The sequence below is a fragment of the Lissotriton vulgaris genome, chromosome 6, assembly GCF_964263255.1.
Source record: "Lissotriton vulgaris chromosome 6, aLisVul1.2, whole genome shotgun sequence".
Lineage (NCBI taxonomy): Eukaryota > Metazoa > Chordata > Amphibia > Caudata > Salamandridae > Lissotriton > Lissotriton vulgaris.
This window is the reverse complement of record NC_141694.1, coordinates 1,632,395,546-1,632,417,234: the sequence shown is the minus strand read 5'-3', so window position 1 is coordinate 1,632,417,234 and position 21,689 is coordinate 1,632,395,546. Positions and strand designations below refer to the sequence as shown.

At 47.0% G+C, this 21,689-nt stretch overlaps 1 protein-coding gene across 1 annotated transcript in view; it reads right to left on the bottom strand.

The window, feature by feature from the left end:
• The window catches only part of THADA (THADA armadillo repeat containing), a 1,588,234-nt gene that overhangs the window by 266,467 nt on the left and 1,300,078 nt on the right, over positions 1 to 21,689 (bottom strand). Inside the window, exon 32 of the mRNA XM_086927803.1 lies at positions 1,088 to 1,173. Within this exon, the coding sequence (XP_086783929.1) occupies positions 1,088 to 1,173 (86 nt within the window). The remainder of the gene's footprint in view (positions 1 to 1,087; positions 1,174 to 21,689) is intronic.

Here is a 21,689-nt window from a genome sequence, read left to right as displayed (position 1 = left end):
CGTGGCAGCCACAAGTGGATAAGGTGGGACTCTGGGAATGCAGAACTACGGGTGCACAGAAAATTAACCACATCAAGAAGTATGTTCTCTAGGGCAGTCTTCAGATATCTGGATTCCTTCACATGGGGTGGAGAAGGCAGGTCTTACAAACACAATTGCAGCAGAAGCTCTCTTCAGATTTAAATTCCGGATTAGCCAGCAAGCAAAGAGAAAGAGCCCTTAGTTGACTCATCCTCATATAACTTTACTTCTCAGTAGGAACTGCCAGTACCAACGACAGGCAAGCTTTGCAATACAAGAAGCACTATATCTGATTGTCTGCTCATTCACAGACATTACAGAGAGGCCACAGAAACACCTGCAGTGATCCTATTCTGTTCTGGAAGACTTCCATGAAGTTCCCAACTCTACAAGCCAATCCAGAACAAGTAAGCCTAGAAGCTCCTCGGTCCTCTGTGAAGCTATAGTCTTTCCTAGCAATGGTGCCCATCAGTAGGTACTTGCCAGATGGGTCTGTTCCACTTTTTGTTGGTCAGGACAGAATGGTCTGGAGTGCATAGATGAAACTCCAACACAGCGGGCAGACTCATTCATCCTGCATTAGCTAAGGCAAAAGGAATCCAAGATTTGGGCAGCTGCTCCTGCACCGACGGCCTAGACAAAGTCAGGGGTTATAATGACAGTAACGTATGTGGAGACTGGTGTAGTCCATATATGTTATGTTATGTTATGTTATGTTATGTTATAACAATTTATTATGCGCACAGCGACTCCAGCGAAGGAGCATCCTGGCTATACTGCAGGCACATTTGGAGCACATAGGGGGTCACTGATACATAAGCACAATCAGACTGTGGAAGGTAAGAAGACAAACATTTACTTTTACTCCCCAACAGAAGATATTTTTTAGATGAAAGGAAAAGAACACACAATAAACCAGTGAAAAAATAACACACAGTGAGTGTAGGTCAGTTCTACAGTAGACATTTGCGTTTTTTTTAATAACAATTACCATATGGTGGCAACATAGCTATCCTAAAGATCACAAGTACATGTCTACTTTTACATTTATTATCATAAAGCTTACCTGTATCTTTGGATTTAATCAGAAAATTGCTCAAGAGGACCACAACCTCCAGATAAGTAGCTCTTGTCACCAAACAAGGATTATTCCTGAAAAAGAGAAGGTTACCCAATGAATGAGACCTCGTTCGCAAACACACAAGCCACAATGATTAAATATTACTTAGGCTATCAAATCACAATTCGCCACAGAGGTAAGCAAATTTATGAGCTTCAAATTTTAATTCTGCAGCAGATGTGATAAATCTTATATGACAGAAAATTATGTAACTTTATTTGCAGACTCATACTATAATTGGGTTGCAAAAGTGTTTTCGCAGGTGCAAGCGGTCAGTATTAGTGGAAGTGACGACACTCATGGAAAGTCCTCTGGTTCATGAATGTATGACTTGATATCATCATCAAAGTGAAGGCATGTTGACATTTAAAGAGAGGTTGGGGAATTAAAAAGCTTTATTGTGTAGAAGAGAAGGAATGGTAGATCTGGTACAGACAATAAAATGCAGGATGCACTACAATAGAGGAAAAGAAATTGGTGGTTAACTCCTAGTTTAGCTGGGCGACACGAAGTTCCTCAGCTCCTCGCAACCCATTATGGCTTCCTCCAACACACGTTAAATAATCGTTCTCTTTTCTCTAATATATCCCATTTAAATGCATGATGGCCCAACATTAATAGAGGAACGGACCCTACTAATTAAGGGAGTGTACATCTGAAGGCCATGCAGGGTCAGAACGGATGGACTGGATAGGCAAAGCAGCCATTGTCTGACAATCAGTTTCTTTGTTTCTATCGCGAAACAGGCTCAGCCTACAGGTAGTGCCATCTCAACCACCAACATATAGCTTGTGCAGTTTGTGTTTAAGCACCTCCTATTAGCTTGGTAATTTCCTATTCAAACAGTTTTGAAAAAGAACTGCCGGAGTCACACTCGACCGGACTGTCGTTGGTCTACACTAGGGAGCCTTTGGTGGTCCCCCCGGTAATGTACTTTCACTGTACTGTACTTACTGACCCTCATAGATTACAGAGCTTCTATTACAGATCCCATCACAGCAAGATCCACTCAATAAGCATGCTTATCAATCAATCCACTGTTGGGATCCAGCTCAAGAGAGAACAATGCTCCCTAAGAATGCCCAATGGGTTACACATATACAGTAGTAAATCAGGTACATTAATAAAAGACAGAATGTGCTTTAATAAGTCTACACCCACATGAAAGTTGAGAACTGTTCCGCTCACCTTTTTAAACCTCTGCAACGTCATGATGTATGGAGCTAGAGGACTGGATTTAATCGGTTTAGTGATTATTACTCTATTCTGCCAGAGACAGATGCAAACTTGTGACATGAACTGCCACTGAACTCTATTAAACAATGATTTCTTATTTAACATCGTGTAATTAAGATGGCACACACTGCTAAGAAAAGAAGTTAAATTACCAACCCCACCGTAGTGGGATTGTTTGCCGGAGCAATCATTAACTACTACCAAGGGAAGGCTGCCAACTCATACAGAAAATTAAGTCACTGCCAATCCCAACGAGGGCTTGTAATCCAGCACCTAGCATCCACTCGGCTGTTGCAACCACCACCAGGTAAAAAGTCTGAAATGTAGATCTAAATGGGAGGAAAGCTCCAGTTGCATATTTTATCTTTATCCCCCAAATTGTCTACATCAGTTGCAGAATCAAATAATAAATAAAGACTACATATTCTGTGCTGCACAGAGAAGTGGCTCCAAGGGTTGGAGGGGTTTGGGGTGTGAGTGACCGCCCCTAATAAATGCATTCTGATGCGTGTAGTTGGGTCCAGGCCTCCAATCGGGCTAGCAGTGTCTGTGGTCTGGTTTCCACTCGGGTTAACAGCCTTCGTAGTACAAACACACATATCTATGAAACGTTACAGCTCTCACATACACCAACCCCTCCTCTTCCATCTTACACAAAACAAGCTAGAAATAAACAAAGGCTGGATGGCTCTTATGTGGTGCGGAGAAGCCTTTTACATCTAAAACTATTTTCATCCACTTTGCCATTACCATGGCAGTGATGGGTGGGAAACAGGCGTGGCTTAGTCAAAAACGTTAGGAGGGTGTGAGATTGAGATTTCCCAACGAGCAACATGGTGGACCCAACTGTAAAGAGTAGCGATGGTCTGAGGTCACTGAACGAGAAGAGCAGACACGTTTAGGGGCATTCATTATACCTTATTTATGAAAGCAAGAGCATTCTTGGTAGCAATAAAATAGTCTTAAGCCACTACACAAGTTAGCAAAAACCTCAAAGTGTCTACTATGTATTTGCAAACTGCAGTATACTATAATGTTTTTTAGCATGTGCTTACAAAGGCACAATAGAACACTTATAATTGGAAACAAGCAGCTTTCATCTGAAAAATTTATTTGAGTGTTTTAAGTTTCATCCAACCCCCAGGTCACTGCATCACAAAAGGACAGAAGTTTTAAATTTACACTTAGTTTCTTTTTTAAATTGTCTCTTGTTTATAAAACTTATTCTGATGTCAGAGCTGGCTTTAGAGCTGGTGGTGCCTGGTGTGACAAACTTTTTCGTGCGCCTTCCCCCAAAGACCTCCTTCTCCAGGGCCGGACTGGCCGTTGCAGTATTATACCGCAAATTATACTCTTATTTTCTCTTGTAGCCTGCACACTTGTCACTTTTTCCGCCTGTGCACTTTTTACTACCTCATGTATTTTTGGCAACTCACATTTATACTACCTCATGTATTTTGTTTGCTCACAAGTGTCACTATTACCTTGTCTACCTCATGTATTTTTGGTTGCTCACAATTTTTACTACCTCATGTATTTTTGTTTGCTCACAATTATCACTTTACCGTATGTAACGTAACGTATGCTTTTGCAATCTGTTGTTCGTGTAATGTTCTCAGTTTGTATAATTTCTGTTCCTTTTGTGAAGCGCTCTGACGCCTTCGGGTAAAGTCCGCGCTATATAAAATTGCATAAATAAATAAATAAATAAATAAATAAAGTAGCGTTCATCGGGCGTTTCCCCGGTGGGCCGGAGAGGTGGGGGCCGGTTTTGTTGCTGGGTGACGGTTCACAGCAGCGCTGCAATATCGGCTCCCTGTAACAAAAGAGGGAGTGGAGCTTCTCACAAGAACCCCCTCACGGGGCCGGTTGAGCAGTAATCTGCCAAGGCTGGTTGCAGTCCGCAGGCCAGCTAATCCTTCTCCACGGATTTCCTCACTACAACCATCCAACATTGCCCTTCATCTCTCCATAGCCCCTCTTGCAAATGCATTTAATTGGTTTTAAAGCGCTATTTATACCAGTGTAGGTTATCAACACACTTTACATCTCACATAAACTATGCAGAGACAATGAATCATACATGTGTAAATCAGTCTGTAGGGAATGTTACATAAGACAATGAGAAGTTAAAAGGTGTAGGAATAACATGCCAGCCATACTATTAGGGAGTATATTTTAAGAGTGGTTGGCCTTAAGAAACACAAACGAAGGATTTACAACATACCGCTGGGGTTGGCTATACTAAGGAGACTCTATTTCTAACCAAACCTACCCTTTTTAGCAACATTAAGATAATGAAAGGCAGGGAGGACATAATAAAGTTCTAACCTCTACCATGCAGTTTGCATAGGTCAGTGTAGTAAATTACTTGGGATTGGTATGTATGAACAGCAAGTAACAAAAGGATCTATGTGGCAAAAAATTGAAACCCACTGACCTATTCACAAAAATGCAGTTCTTTGATCTGCATGTTACACATTCTTTGAAGAAGGCACATTAACACTTTGAGCAAACTACCACTAGACAAAACTTCGATCTCTCTCTAGCAGTAACATAACTTTTAACCCCTCCCCTGCTGGTGACGGAACCACTCCGTCATCAGCCGCGGTCGCTCTGTGCTGATGACGGAGCGGTTCCGTCACGGCCCGCTCGGAACGCCTGCGCGGCGCGGATTCCGCACCTGCACTGAACGTTCTATTGAGCGGGCGGGGCCGTGACGGAACCGCTCCGTCATGAGCCCAGCGCAACCACGGCTGGTGACAAAGCAGTTCCGTCACCAGCATGCGCCCGCTGCGCGGCCGCCCCGCCCCCTCAGCACTGCGGCGGAATAGCCGCCGCAGTGAAGGGGTTAATCACCAGAGTTATCTTGAAATTTTTATTGTTGCCTGAATCCTGCTGAAAAACGCAAGGAGCTCTGCTGCAGTAGACGGTTTTATTTATGTAGTAGTAGAAAAGCTTTATTCGAGTTATAGACTCATAAAAGCACAACATACATATATATAAAAACATCACATTTAGTCAAGGCATTTCATCCAATACATTCAAACTGTTGCTCAAGCTTAATCATTATAAAACAAAAAGATATACAAGTTAAAACATAATCAAGAAACATTAAGAGAAAGAGCTCTCCGCCTGATGGACCAAGCCCACCCCAGGTACTTTGCTATTCCCATGACAATAGGCTCCTCAGAAGTAGTACAAATAATTCTCTGCGCCTCAGCTGCACTGGATGTCCCAAGGTTCTTACAGGTAGGGGTTAACCAAACCCTTCTTGGGGAGGCATATGCCTTACAAGCAAATAGGAAGTGTCCCACACTTTCGTTGGTTGCGCCGCACGCTGGGCAGCACTGTGTATTCAAACTCTTCCATCTGCCTGTTAGATCTCTCAACGGAGGGAACCAGATCTTAATTGGAAGAACAACTTTCTGTCCATAGGAACAGTTATACTATCCCAGTAATTTTCTAGTACAGGACACATTTTACTTTCCAGAAAGCGACCTCCCATTGAATCAGATTTAACCCCTCTCCAGAGCCTCACGTCTATCCATTCCCAATATAGCGCTTTAAGTGTATTTTTACTTGGGAATACTTCCCCCGACGGATTGTCCCAAAGGTAGGAAAGACCTAGTTCACCTAGCAATACCCTTAAGTTTTTCAGCCATGATATTTTATGGAAGGTATCAATTTTGATTATTGCAAGGTTTTATTTATTTTCTAACACAGCACTCCAGAACTCAGAGCCAGGTGTCCTCCACCCCAAAAGCCGGCCGTCTGATGCCCAGCTGTTGGTCTCCCAATACGACATGCCCAAGTTTTAACCCTTTCGATGCTGATGACGAGCTCAGCTCGTCATCACCCACGGGTGTCGTGTGCTGATGACGAGCTGAGCTCGTCATGGTGCCACTAAAATGGCATTTTCCAGCACAGGGGGGGGGGGGGGGGGGGGGGGGGGGAGAACGCCCAGCAGCCATGTGGTTAAAATTCAAATGCACGTTCCCAGAATCATGTCAGAATTCCGTTTTTATTGTCTGACTTTCTTACAGTGATGCTAACTGAAGCCGGTTCAATGCACTTGTTGGCAGGACAATACATACATACATGAAACTCATACAAAAGAGTTTCTGAACAAACCAAGTGCATATGCATGGCAGCTGCACATGCGGCCTGTGGGAGGCAAAAAGTTAAAAAATACACACCTGAAGATCACCAGTCTCCCCCAACTGCCTGGTCCACCTGTCTTCTCACGAGCGAGCACAGCACTCCCAGAACACACTTGAGTAGAATTCCAATTGTAGATAAAATCACAAGCATGCAGATACAGGTTAAGATGCTGCTTAAGCACCGGGCCCCAATTCACCCTGACAAAGGTGCGAAGGAAGGAGTTACGATAAGGTCACTGAGGGGTCACCCCAGCAACAGCAGCACAGTGGAGTGAGTGACAGGAAGAGGGAGGCCCACTGCTCTAGAACGAGTGTGCCAATTTCATTCAGTTGTGTGCTTTGAGCTCAGGCCCTCCTTGCGTGTGCTCTCCCAAACCCCACTTCTCCTGGGCCCAGTGATCTTATTAAAATAAGCACCTGATTACAGGTAGCAGAACCAACTATGCTGCCTCATAACCGACAGAGCAGTTATTTAGGGGGGTGGGAGGTGTTCTACCCCATACACCTCCCTGAAGCTACGCCCGAGGTGGGAAATCTCAGTTCCACATCCCGCAAATCTTACTGACCAAGCTACGCTCCTGATGCACCACAGCCCGTTGTTGCCCGTCTGTGAAGCGGTAGCGAAAGATAACTAGGGCGGTGACTTAGGAAGCAAACTAAAAGAGAGCATCAAACCAAAGGCACAATGATCCACCTTCCAGAGAACATGCTAAGGTCCTGCAGTGTGCATCTCCATTCCATTTTCTGGCAATATCAATACATTAAAGGGCCAACCAGTGAACACAATTAAAGACTTCTCTTTACTCAGTCCTGCATCGCTAACCGTCACCAACAATTAGCTTAATGGTGACATCTGCTTGGGTTTAGAGTTAACAGGACATCCTTCACTGAATGGTCCCTTTAAGAAGAAAGTTATTTATGGTTGCCTCTAACTGAGTTCCTTTCTAGACATGTCCCCTGATTTACCTTGTAGATTTCATATTACTTGTTGCCCTTCCTTATTTCCCCCCCCCCCCCACGCCTCTCTCACTCTTTTCTTTCTACTTTTCCCCTTCCCGCATCACAAATACCTTTCAAAAGCTTTTTCCCCCGGTACAGTATTTATACCCCATTTGGGGACTGCATTATATCATTTTCTCTCTACCACTGTCATATGTTACTGCATTGATGTTTTACTTTGTCTATTGTGTTCCAATAAAGCTTTCTAAACTTTAAGAAGAAAGTTATGTTCTTTTCTGATTTATTTAAAAACAACAATTTAAGGCCTAGATGTATCAAGCCTTTTGCGCTTCGTTAAGGCCGAAATTCGCAGAATTTCGGCCTTAACGAATCGCAAACGGACATTTTGCATCTTTTGGGATGTATGAGAAATTAGCAAAATAAGGAATCGCAAAAAATTGCGATTCCTTATTTTGCTTAAGCATCCAAGGAATCGCAAATTTGCGATTCCTTAAATGCCATGTATGAAGCAATTTCAATTTGCGAATTCAGGTTAAGAAATCGCAAATTAACACCAATTTGAGGTTGGTGTTAATTTGCGAATTCCTTTCAAAATTCACAATTAAGCAATTTTGAAGGTGGCATGTGAAACACATACATGCCCATAGGGCATGTATGTGCGCCATGTGCACACACATGTAAGTTTCAGGGGTGCAGCAGGGTGTCCATGAGACACCCCTGCACCCTTGCAATAATTCTCAAATTGCGATTAGCAAATTGCGAATTCGCAATTTGAGAATTATTTCGCAATCATTCCTATGGGCCTCCTGGCCCATAGGAATGAATGGGAAAATATTCCTTATTTGCGAATTCGCAACTTGCGAATTCGCAAATTAGGAATAATAAGGAATCTCAAAAAAATAGCGATTTTAAACATACATCCCATTTTGCGATTTCTTAATAGCGATTCGGTAAAAATCGCTATTAAGAAATCGCAAATAGGAACGATGATACATCTAGGCCCAAGTCTCAATTGAAAAATAGTATCGAGTATTGGACAAACACAACAAATAGACTCTAGAGCAATGGAAGAAAAAGTTGTCTGATCATGCGTGCAGTGTTGGGAAGGATCTACAACATCTGCACGTAAAGGCAAGCAATGACATAAAATAACCACAAGCGATGTTAGGTCTATAAAGTGTCAAAATGCTAAGAAATAACATAAGATGTGTTTTTGTAAAGCGCACGCTCACCCCAGCAACGGGGCATCTTGGCGCTAAAATAACAAATGTATATTGTTACCCAACTCAATGGCACTCATTTTATCGACCTCAAATGGAAGAAAGGCTGAGTGGACCTGCCGGGATTTGAACCTGTGACCATGAGGTCGAACACAGGCCCCTGTAGTGGATGCATTAGTCCACTGAGCCACAAGACCCGGATCAGAGGGTTAGATCAAAGGGGAAGGGTTCAAATTGATGGTGGTAAAAGTGGGTAAGAGAAACCTTCAAGAGATGTGCTGAGTTTTTAAAGTGCAGCAACAAGGTGATGGATGGACTGCTAAAATGAATCTTAGCCATTGACAATCGCTCGGGGCTGCATCTACTCCTTAGTTTATCACCAACCATGCCGCTCTAGAGAAAGGCCTGCCGAAAGCAGATCAGTACTGATCCTACTCCTCAAGGCAACGGTTGCAAACTCCAATATGAGGCTCCCCCAGAAAGGACCAAAACCAACCCCAGACGTGTTTTGCCTTTCTTGGAGCTCTTCAGTAGGGTGTAGCTTGAGTTGTATGGTACATGGTACAGAGTGAATAGGACCCATGTGTGGGCCTACCAGTCGCATTTAGGGTATAAACTGCAACTAACCGATGGCTATAGTGATAGATTTAGATATTTGCAAAGGTCCATAGATGATATTTGGTTAAAGATAGGACACCCAGTTGTGCATTAAGGTAGGAGTCTGAGGGTGCTGAAAACAACCTGGCTGGCTGGAAAAAGCTTTCTTGTGAGGCTACAGCGGGGTTCCTTATTGCAGTGGTAATGACAATGACTAGTTTGCTTTTGAATCTGACCTACCTGTGAGGTGGCAGTGGAGGTGATATCTGGACTGATGAACTCAAACGTTTACACCCTGTATGGCACGGCTGACTGCAACCGAGCAAAGCGTGAACAATGCCCTTGATTATGGGGGTTAGCAATATCTTAGTCACCACTACAATGAGGACACACTTGTTCTCATTTCAGTGACATGGCTTCATCCAAACCAGAGATGCACTACACCAGGCACCAGAGAGGACATAGCAACCATTTTGGGGGAGGAGGTTCTGTCGAACTAGATACTTTGCCGACAAGGAGAATGGCTGATATCCTGAACCCCTGGCGGTGCCAGCACTTATTTACCACTGAAAACAGCCAGTTCTCACCCTGGATAACATACGTTTTTTCTGGATATGCTTCACTGTATACTGCAGCCACTGTAGTAACCTATCTGCCTTTATAACCACACTACTGAATACCAGTTATATCTTATGGACAGCCATCGTGAGAAGTGCTGTTTGAGCTGTGGTAGCTTTTTACCACTGTCTCTCTGAGGTCAAACTTCTGCTGTACTTTCCATGCACCCTCCTCCCCACAGAACTCTCAACCCCCTCCCCCCCCATCCAGTCAACTGGTCTAAAATCATATACACAGTAACTTAAGTGTGTGGTGAGTACATTCACTGCATACCTTCATATACCGTAACAACCAGTAAACAACATCTAAGATTATAAACATAACTGATTATTACACACAAGTTTCAAGAGTATTTAGTAATACATAATGTTTTGTATTATGCCACACTTTGAAAATGAAAGCTGTGACATCAGAAATCAAACAAACATTTAAGTCATTATTAGGACAGTACTAACTTCATTAGGCTTGGTTTCCAAAACAGAATTCATTCTTACACCTGCATCTGGTGAGCGCACCTACAAACTAGCTAACTCTCCAATGTTAAGGCTTTACTTCCCCTCATTAGGCGCATGTTCAACAGAATGGGTTACTGATAGGCGTATCATCGATTACTTCACAGGTTTACTGCAAGAAAGCAAAAAACTGTATTGTGTCGTCATACTGGGACCTTCTTGGAGCTGTCGGTGGTAGCCCAGGCTCCTAGTCTTTCTCACAGTCCTTAAAACTTTTTGGAGCTCCTAACGGTCTCCAGACGCTCACCTGAAACTTATGAATGGTCAATCCAATATCCTGACCTGCAACAGCCACACATCAGCATTGTCTGAAGACGAGATGCGTGGAGACCCCGCAGCGATCGAAGACAGAGGGCCCTCTGATCAAAAGGCCAACTAAAAAGGCCCCGGGACCGAGCCATCCCCCGAGATGGAAACCTTCCAGAAATCTCCATCAAATGCCTCATATCACCGGACCACTCCTCTCACGCAATAGAACATTATGCCTACGTTCCTCCTCCTTGCCCCAGTCATTACTTTTGAGGGGATCCCCATCTCATGACAGGAGAAAGAACCATAAGTAACGGCGAATTTCGCCCACCGTGTTGGTCCTTCTCGTGAAGGACAGGAATGAGGATCCCAGACCGTCTTGGTAGTCCAGTGTTACACCCGCGATCTTTCTCTGCCGGGCACAGGGGAAAGAGGGCTGTACAACACAGAATGGAGAGCAGGAGGAAAGAATGACCCTGTTATCTCTTGGGTCGCTTGCCCCACCCGTAGAAGTTTGCCGACTGGTGAAGAAGCTTTGGTAAGCATGGCGCCATGATGCTGCATACTCTCCACTTCAGCAGTCTAACAAATAATCTATACCCACATTTTCATGCACTAGCTCAAGGACAGAATTCCTAAACCCCTACCACACAGTAAATACGTCACTTCCATACCATACCACTTGCACACTCCCATGGACTAAACAGGCAGCACTAACATGGTCTCTCACATCAACACATAAATGTATCTGAGCTCTATTTGCATTTTGCATCCTAATCAGTATAAATAAATAAAATGTGCCCTATTTTCCTAACCCCTCTGCTAAAATATATATGCTACTGACCATCCAAGTTTTCTAGGGCGCAGGATTAAAGCCTCGATTAAAACTAGTGGAGAAAACTCCAATATATGGGCAAGCAGGTGAGTGCACATGGATCAGAATTTCAAGTTCAGCAGTAAAGACTGCGCCCCAGCAAATTTACACAGACAGAATTTGCCTGGAAAAAACTAGCAACATATATTGGAGGGAAAACGGTCAGAAAACGCCAAAACGTTGGAATCTGTTGAATAATAATAGACAAGCATTTACAATGCAACGGTCTCGCCTTTGCAAAAGTTAGCGCTTTTGGCATTGTAAATGACAAATGTTTTATTTATGTGTTGGTTTTGGAAACAGATAAATAAATGGCATTGTCATGAGCAGTAGAGAGTGAGTAGTAGAGAGTGAGTAGTAGAGAGTGAGTAGTAGAGAGAGTAGTAGAGAGTAGTAGAGAGAGTAGTAGTGAGTAGTAGAGAGTGAGTAGAGAGTAGTAAGTGAGTAGTAGAGTGTGTAGTAGAGAGTAGTGAGTGTGTAGTAGAGAGTAGTGAGTGTGTAGTAGAGAGTAGTGAGTGTGTAGTAGAGAGTGTGTAGTAGAGAGTGTGTAGTAGAGAGTGTGTAGTAGAGAGTGAGCAGTAGAGACTAGTGAGTGTGTAGTAGAGTGGTGAGTGTGTAGTAGAGTGGTGAGTGTGTAGTAGAGTGTGTAGTAGAGTGTGTAGTAGAGTGTGTAGGAGAATGTGTAGTAGGGAGTGTAGTAGAGTGTGTAGTAGAGAGTGTGTAGTAGAGAGTAGTGAGTGTGTAGTAGAGAGTGTGTAATACAGAATGTGAAGTAGAGAGATTGAAGTAGAGAGATTGAAGTAGAGAGATTGAGGTAGAGAGATTGAATTAGAGAGATTGAGGTAGAGAGTGTGGAGTAGAGAGTGTGGAGTAGAGAGTGTGGAGTAGAGAGTGGAGAGTCTGTAGTAGAGTGTAGTAGAAAGTAGTGAGTGTGTAGTAGAGTAGTAGAGAATGTGTAGTAGAGTAGTAGAGAGTAGTAGAGGGTGTGTAGTAGAGTGTGTAGTAGAGCGTGTGTGTAGCAGAGTGTGTAGTAGAGTGTAGTAGAGTGTGTAGTGTAGAGTGTGTAGTGTAGAGTGTGTAGTGTAGAGTGTGTAGTGTAGAGTGTGTAGTGTAGAGTGTGTAATGTAGAGTGTGTAATGTAGAGTGTGTACTGTAGAGTGTGTAGTAGAGTGTGTAGTAGAGTGTGTAGTAGAGAGTGTAGTAAGTAGTGACTGTAGTAGATAGTGTGTAGTAGAGAGTGTCTAGTATAGAGTGTCGAAGAGAGTAGTGGCTGTAGTAGTGAGTGTGTAGTGAGTGTGTAGTAGAGTGTGTAGTAGAGAGTAGTGACTGTAGTAGAGAGTGTGTAGTAGTGTGTAGTAGAGAGTAGTGACTGTAGTAGAGTGTGTAGTACAGTGTGTAGTAGAGAGTAGTGACTGTAGTAGATAGTGTGTAGTAGAGAGTGTCTAGTATAGAGTGTGTCGAAGAGAGTAGTGGCTGTAGTAGTGAGTGTGTAGTGAGTGTGTAGTAGAGAGTAGTGACTGTAGTAGAGAGTGTGTAGTAGTGTGTAGTAGAGAGTAGTGACTGTAGTAGAGTGTGTAGTACAGTGTGTAGTAGAGAGTAGCGACTGTAGTAGAGAGTGTGTAGTAGAGTGTGTAGTAGAGAGTGTGTAGTAGAGTGTGTAGTAGAGAGTAGAGTGCGTAGCAGAGAGTAGTGACTGTAGTAGAGAGTGTGTAGTAGAGTGTGTAGTAGAGTGTGTAGTAGAGTGTAGTAGAGAGTAGAGTGCGTAGCAGAGAGTAGTGACTGTAGTAGAGAGTGTGTAGCAGAATGTGTAGTAGAGAGTAGTGACTGTAGTAGGGAGTGTGTAGTAGAGAGTAGTGACTGTAGTAGAGAGTGTGTAGTAGAGAGTGTGCAGTGATTTGAGTTTTACATCAAATTAAAAACGGGAACGGAACAAACTCATCCTATACATTATTGTGGTAGGTGCCCACGCATATAGGGTTAAATGATGCGTTAGATGCCACAGGTCCCACCAACACGCTTCCTTTATGATAGGAGAATGCCCAACATCGCGGAGATTTGCTCTCTGCTCTTCCCGGATATTTGTATTTTCAAATGTATAATGTTATCCTGCTAAACGAAGACGATGCTCAAACTATAAAAGAAGAGGGTTTCACAGATATGTTAGTCCTTCCGGGCAAACGAAATGACCCAAAGAAAGATCAAGTGACAGTTTAGAGCTCCAAGTGAGTCTTAATAAAATCAGTGTCTGGAACGCATAGCATCAAAAAACGAGCGGGGCATCAAACTGCAGTGTCATTCAATCAAAGCTTCAAGGCTTCTGAGCGCTAGCCGAGAATTATTTTTTGTGAAGCACTAATCACTGTGGAAGGTGCCCCTGCTATCCCAGATGTGAGAAGTCAGTCTGATATGAAAATAAGCAGTATTTGGAATGAATGTATTTGGCAGGGGGAAGGTGGGGCGGCGCAAGACCGTACTGACGAGTGAACAGGAGCCATTTTGTACCGAGTGATTCTGCCTGTGTGCATGTAGACAAACCAGGCAGCAGCATGAGCATGTGATTCGGTAAAATAACAAGCATTTACAATGCAATGGTTTTGCCTTTGTTAAAGTTAGAGCTATTGGCATTGCTCTTGACACTCTGAAGCTCCACTCTGCATTCTGAAGCTCCACTCTGCACTCTGAAGCTCCACTCTGCACTCTGAAGCTCTACTCTGAAGCTCCACTCTGAAGCTCTACTCTGAATCTGCACTCTGAAGCTCCACTCTGAATCTGCACTCTGAAACTCCACTCTGAATCTGCACTCTGAAGCTCCACTCTGAAGCTCCACTCTGCACTCTGAAGCTCCACTCTGAAGCTCCACTCTGAAGCTCCACTCTGAAGCTCCACTCTGAAGCTCCACTCTGCACTCTGAAGCTCCACTCTGAATCTGCACTCTGAAGCTCCACTCTGCACTCTGCACTCTGAATCTGCACTCTGAAGCTCCACTCTGAATCTGCAGCTCCACTCTGAATCTGCAGCTCCACTCTGCACTCTGAAGCTCCACTCTGAATCTGCACTCTGAATCTGCACTCTGAAGCTCCACTCTGAATCTGCACTCTGAAGCTCCACTCTGAATCTGCACTCTGAAGCTCCACTCTGAATCTGCACTCTGAAGCTCCACTCTGCACTCTGAAGCTCCACTCTGAAGCTCCACTCTGAATCTGCACTCTGAAGCTCCACTCTGAAGCTCCACTCTGAAGCTCCACTCTGAAGCTCCACTCTGAAGCTCCACTCTGAAGCTCCACTCTGCACTCTGAAGCTCCACTCTGAAGCTCCACTCTGAAGCTCCACTCTGAAGCTCCACTCTGCACTCTGAAGCTCCACTCTGAAGCTCCACTCTGAATCTGCACTCTGAAGCTCCACTCTGCACTCTGCACTCTGAATCTGCACTCTGAAGCTCCACTCTGAATCTGCAGCTCCACTCTGAATCTGCAGCTCCACTCTGAATCTGCAGCTCCACTCTGCACTCTGAAGCTCCACTCTGAAGCTCCACTCTGAATCTGCACTCTGAAGCTCCACTCTGAATCTGCACTCTGAAGCTCCACTCTGAATCTGCACTCTGAAGCTCCACTCTGAATCTGCACTCTGAAGCTCCACTCTGCACTCTGAATCTGCACTCTGAAGCTCCACTCTGAAGCTCCACTCTGAAGCTCCACTCTGAAGCTCCACTCTGAAGCTCCACTCTGAAGCGCCACTCTGAAGCTCCACTCTGAAGCGCCACTCTGAAGCTCCACTCTGAAGCTCCACTCTGAAGCTCCACTCTGCACTCTGAAGCTCCACTCTGAAGCTCCACTCTGCACTCTGAAGCTCCACTCTGAAGCTCCACTCTGAAGCTCCACTCTGAAGCTCCACTCTGAAGCTCCACTCTGCACTCTGAAGCTCCACTCTGCACTCTGAAGCTCCACTCTGCACTCTGAAGCTCCACTCTGCACTCTGAAGCTCCGCTCTGAAGCTCCGCTCTGAAGCTCCACTCTGAAGCTCCACTCTGAAGCTCCACTCTGAAGCTCCACTCTGAAGCTCCACTCTGAAGCTCCACTCTGAAGCTCCACTCTGAAGCTCCACTCTGAAGCTCCACTCTGAAGCTCCACTCTGAATCTGCACTCTGAAGCTCCACTCTGAATCTGCACTCTGAAGCTCCACTCTGAAGCTCCACTCTGCACTCTGAAGCTCCACTCTGAAGCTCCACTCTGCACTCTGAAGCTCCACTCTGAAGCTCCACTCTGAAGCTCCACTCTGAAGCTCCACTCTGAAGCTCCACTCTGAAGCTCCACTCTGAAGCTCCACTCGGAAGCTCCACTCGGAAGCTCCACTCGGAAGCTCCACTCGGAAGCGCCACTCGGAAGCTCCACTCGGAAGCGCCACTCGGAAGCTCCACTCGGAAGCTCCACTCGGAAGCTCCACTCTGCACTCTGAAGCTCCACTCTGAAGCTCCACTCTGAAGCTCCACTCTGCACTCTGAAGCTCCACTCTGAAGCTCCACTCTGCACTCTGAAGCTCCACTCTGAAGCTCCACTCTGAAGCTCCACTCTGAAGCTCCACTCTGAAGCTCCACTCTGAAGCTCCACTCTGAAGCTCCACTCCGCACTCTGAAGCTCCACTCTGAAACTCCACTCTGCACTCTGAAGCTCCACTCTGAAGCTCCACTCTGAAGCTCTACTCTGCACTCTGAAGCTCCACTCTGAAGCTCTACTCTGCACTCTGAAGCTCCACTCTGAAGCTCCACTCTGAAGCTCCACTCTGCACTCTGAAGCTCCACTCTGCACTCTGAAGCTCCACTCTGAAGCTCCACTCTGAAGCTCCACTCTGAAGCTCCACTCTGAAGCTCCACTCTGAAGCTCCACTCTGAAGCTCCACTCGGAAGCTCCACTCGGAAGCTCCACTCGGAAGCTCCACTCTGCACTCTGAAGCTCCACTCTGAAGCTCCACTCTGCACTCTGAAGCTCCACTCTGAAGCTCCACTCTGCACTCTGAAGCTCCACTCTGAAGCTCCACTCTGAAGCTCCACTCTGAAGCTCCACTCTGAAGCTCCACTCTGAAGCTCCACTCTGCACTCTGAAGCTCCACTCGGAAGCTCCACTCTGCACTCTGAAGCTCCACTCGGAAGCTCCACTCTGCACTCTGAAGCTCCACTCGGAAGCTCCACTCTGCACTCTGAAGCTCCACTCTGAAACTCCACTCTGCACTCTGAAGCTCCACTCTGAAGCTCCACTCTGAAGCTCCACTCTGAAGCTCTACTCTGCACTCTGAAGCTCCACTCTGAAGCTCTACTCTGCACTCTGAAGCTCCACTCTGAAGCTCCACTCTGAAGCTCCACTCTGAAGCTCCACTCTGAAGCTCCACTCTGCACTCTGAAGCTCCACTCTGCACTCTGAAGCTCTACTCTGAAGCTCCACTCTGCACTCTGAAGCTCCACTCTGAAGCTCCACTCTGAAGCTCCACTCTGAAGCTCCACTCTGAAGCTCCACTCTGAAGCTCCACTCTGAAGCTCCACTCTGAAGCTCCACTCTGCACTCTGAAGCTCTACTCTGAAGCTCCACTCTGCACTCTGAAGCTCCACTCTGAAGCTCCACTCTGCACTCTGAAGCTCCACTCTGCACTCTGAAGCTCCACTCTGAAGCTCTACTCTGAAGCTCCACTCTGCACTCTGAAGCTCCACTCTGAAGCTCCACTCTGAAGCTCCACTCGGAAGCTCCACTCGGAAGCTCCACTCGGAAGCTCCACTCGGAAGCTCCACTCGGAAGCTCCACTCTGCACTCTGAAGCTCCACTCGGAAGCTCCACTCTGCACTCTGAAGCTCCACTCTGAAGCTCCACTCTGCACTCTGAAGCTCCACTCTGAAGCTCCACTCTGCACTCTGAAGCTCCACTCTGAAGCTCCACTCTGAAGCTCCACTCTGAAGCTCCACTCTGCACTCTGAAGCTCCACTCTGAAGCTCCACTCTGAAGCTCCACTCTGAAGCTCCACTCTGAAGCTCCACTCTGCACTCTGAAGCTCCACTCTGAAGCTCCACTCTGAAGCTCCACTCTGAAGCTCCACTCTGAAGCTCCACTCTGCACTCTGAAGCTCCACTCTGAAGCTCCACTCTGAAGCTCCACTCTGCACTCTGAAGCTCCACTCTGAAGCTCCACTCTGCACTCTGAAGCTCCACTCTGAAGCTCCACTCTGCACTCTGAAGCTCCACTCTGAATCTGCACTCTGAAGCTCCACTCTGCACTCTGAAGCTCCACTCTGAATCTGCACTCTGAAGCTCCACTCTGCACTCTGAAGCTCCACTCTGAAGCTCCGCTCTGAAGCTCCGCTCTGAAGCTCCGCTCTGAAGCTCCGCTCTGAAGCTCCGCTCTGAAGCTCCACTCTGAAGCTCCACTCTGAAGCTCCACTCTCCACTCTGAAGCTCCACTCTGAAGCTCCACTCTGAAGCTCCACTCTGAAGCTCCATTCTGAAGCTCCACTCTGAATCTGCACTCTGAATCTGCACTCTGAAGCTCCACTCTGCACTCTGAAGCTCCACTCTGCACTCTGAAGCTCCACTCTGCACTCTGAAGCTCCACTCTGCACTCTGAAGCTCCACTCTGAAGCTCCACTCTGAAGCTCCACTCTGAAGCTCCACTCTGAAGCTCCACTCTGCACTCTGAAGCTCCACTCTGCACTCTGAAGCTCCACTCTGAAGCTCCACTCTGAAGCTCCACTCTGAAGCTCCACTCTGAAGCTCCACTCTGAAGCTCTACTCTGAAGCTCCACTCTGAAGCTCCACTCTGAAGCTCCACTCTGAAGCTCCACTCTGAAGCTCCACTCTGAAGCTCCACTCTGAAGCTCCACTCTGAAGCTCCACTCTGAAGCTCCACTCTGAAGCTCCACTCTGCACTCTGAAGCTCCACTCTGAAGCTCCACTCTGAATCTGCACTCGGAAGCTCCACTCGGAAGCTCCACTCGGAAGCTCCACTCGGAAGCTCCACTCGGAAGCTCCACTCGGAAGCTCCACTCTGCACTCTGAAGCTCCACTCTGAAGCTCCACTCTGAAGCTCCACTCTGAAGCTCTACTCTGAAGCTCTACTCTGCACTCTGAAGCTCCACTCTGAAGCTCCACTCTGAAGCTCAACTCGGAAGCTCCACTCGGAAGCTCCACTCGGCACTCTGAAGCTCCACTCGGAAGCTCCACTCGGCACTCTGAATCTGCACTCTGAATCTGCACTCTGAATCTGCACTCTGAAGCTCCACTCTGAAGCTCCACTCTGCACTCTGAAGCTCCACTCTGAAGCTCCACTCTGAAGCTCCACTCTGAAGCTCCACTCTGAAGCTCCACTCTGAAGCTCCACTCTGAAGCTCCACTCTGAAGCTCCACTCTGCACTCTGAAGCTCCACTCTGAAGCTCCACTCTGAAGCTCCACTCTGAAGCTCTACTCTGAAGCTCTACTCTGCACTCTGAAGCTCCACTCTGAAGCTCCACTCTGAAGCTCCACTCTGAAGCTCCACTCTGAAGCTCCACTCTGAAGCTCCACTCTGAAGCTCCACTCTGCACTCTGAAGCTCCACTCTGAAGCTCCACTCTGAAGCTCCACTCTGAAGCTCCACTCTGAAGCTCCACTCTGAAGCTCTACTCTGAATCTGCACTCTGAAGCTCCACTCTGAATCTGCACTCTGAAACTCCACTCTGAATCTGCACTCTGAAGCTCCACTCTGAAGCTCCACTCTGAAGCTCCACTCTGCACTCTGAAGCTCCACTCTGAAGCTCCACTCTGAAGCTCCACTCTGAAGCTCCACTCTGAAGCTCCACTCTGCACTCTGAAGCTCCACTCTGAAGCTCCACTCTGAAGCTCCACTCTGCACTCTGCACTCTGAATCTGCACTCTGAAGCTCCACTCTGAATCTGCAGCTCCACTCTGAATCTGCAGCTCCACTCTGCACTCTGAAGCTCCACTCTGAATCTGCACTCTGAATCTGCACTCTGAAGCTCCACTCTGAATCTGCACTCTGAAGCTCCACTCTGAATCTGCACTCTGAAGCTCCACTCTGAATCTGCACTCTGAAGCTCCACTCTGCACTCTGAAGCTCCACTCTGAAGCTCCACTCTGAATCTGCACTCTGAAGCTCCACTCTGAAGCTCCACTCTGAAGCTCCACTCTGAAGCTCCACTCTGAAGCTCCACTCTGAAGCTCCACTCTGCACTCTGCAGCTCCACTCTGAAGCTCCACTCTGAAGCTCCACTCTGAAGCTCCACTCTGCACTCTGAAGCTCCACTCTGAAGCTCCACTCTGAATCTGCACTCTGAAGCTCCACTCTGCACTCTGCACTCTGAATCTGCACTCTGAAGCTCCACTCTGAATCTGCAGCTCCACTCTGAATCTGCAGCTCCACTCTGAATCTGCAGCTCCACTCTGCACTCTGAAGCTCCACTCTGAAGCTCCACTCTGAATCTGCACTCTGAAGCTCCACTCTGAATCTGCACTCTGAAGCTCCACTCTGAATCTGCACTCTGAAGCTCCACTCTGAATCTGCACTCTGAAGCTCCACTCTGCACTCTGAATCTGCACTCTGAAGCTCCACTCTGAAGCTCCACTCTGAAGCTCCACTCTGAAGCTCCACTCTGAAGCTCCACTCTGAAGCTCCACTCTGAAGCGCCACTCTGAAGCGCCACTCTGAAGCGCCACTCTGAAGCGCCACTCTGAAGCTCCACTCTGAAGCTCCACTCTGCACTCTGAAGCTCCACTCTGAAGCTCCACTCTGCACTCTGAAGCTCCACTCTGAAGCTCCACTCTGAAGCTCCACTCTGAAGCTCCACTCTGAAGCTCCACTCTGCACTCTGAAGCTCCACTCTGCACTCTGAAGCTCCACTCTGCACTCTGAAGCTCCACTCTGCACTCTGAAGCTCCACTCTGCACTCTGAAGCTCCACTCTGAAGCTCCGCTCTGAAGCTCCGCTCTGAAGCTCCACTCTGAAGCTCCACTCTGAAGCTCCACTCTGAAGCTCCACTCTGAAGCTCCACTCTGAAGCTCCACTCTGAATCTGCACTCTGAAGCTCCACTCTGAATCTGCACTCTGAAGCTCCACTCTGAAGCTCCACTCTGCACTCTGAAGCTCCACTCTGAAGCTCCACTCTGCACTCTGAAGCTCCACTCTGAAGCTCCACTCTGAAGCTCCACTCTGAAGCTCCACTCGGAAGCTCCACTCGGAAGCTCCACTCGGAAGCTCCACTCGGAAGCTCCACTCGGAAGCTCCACTCTGCACTCTGAAGCTCCACTCTGAAGCTCCACTCTGAAGCTCCACTCTGCACTCTGAAGCTCCACTCTGAAGCTCCACTCTGCACTCTGAAGCTCCACTCTGAAGCTCCACTCTGAAGCTCCACTCTGAAGCTCCACTCTGAAGCTCCACTCTGAAGCTCCACTCTGAAGCTCCACTCCGCACTCTGAAGCTCCACTCTGAAACTCCACTCTGCACTCTGAAGCTCCACTCTGAAGCTCCACTCTGAAGCTCTACTCTGCACTCTGAAGCTCCACTCTGAAGCTCTACTCTGCACTCTGAAGCTCCACTCTGAAGCTCCACTCTGAAGCTCCACTCTGCACTCTGAAGCTCCACTCTGCACTCTGAAGCTCCACTCTGAAGCTCCACTCTGAAGCTCCACTCTGAAGCTCCACTCTGAAGCTCCACTCTGAAGCTCCACTCGGAAGCTCCACTCGGAAGCTCCACTCGGAAGCTCCACTCGGAAGCTCCACTCGGAAGCTCCACTCTGCACTCTGAAGCTCCACTCTGAAGCTCCACTCTGCACTCTGAAGCTCCACTCTGAAGCTCCACTCTGCACTCTGAAGCTCCACTCTGAAGCTCCACTCTGAAGCTCCACTCTGAAGCTCCACTCTGAAGCTCCACTCTGAAGCTCCACTCTGCACTCTGAAGCTCCACTCGGAAGCTCCACTCTGCACTCTGAAGCTCCACTCGGAAGCTCCACTCTGCACTCTGAAGCTCCACTCGGAAGCTCCACTCTGCACTCTGAAGCTCCACTCTGAAACTCCACTCTGCACTCTGAAGCTCCACTCTGAAGCTCCACTCTGAAGCTCTACTCTGCACTCTGAAGCTCCACTCTGAAGCTCTA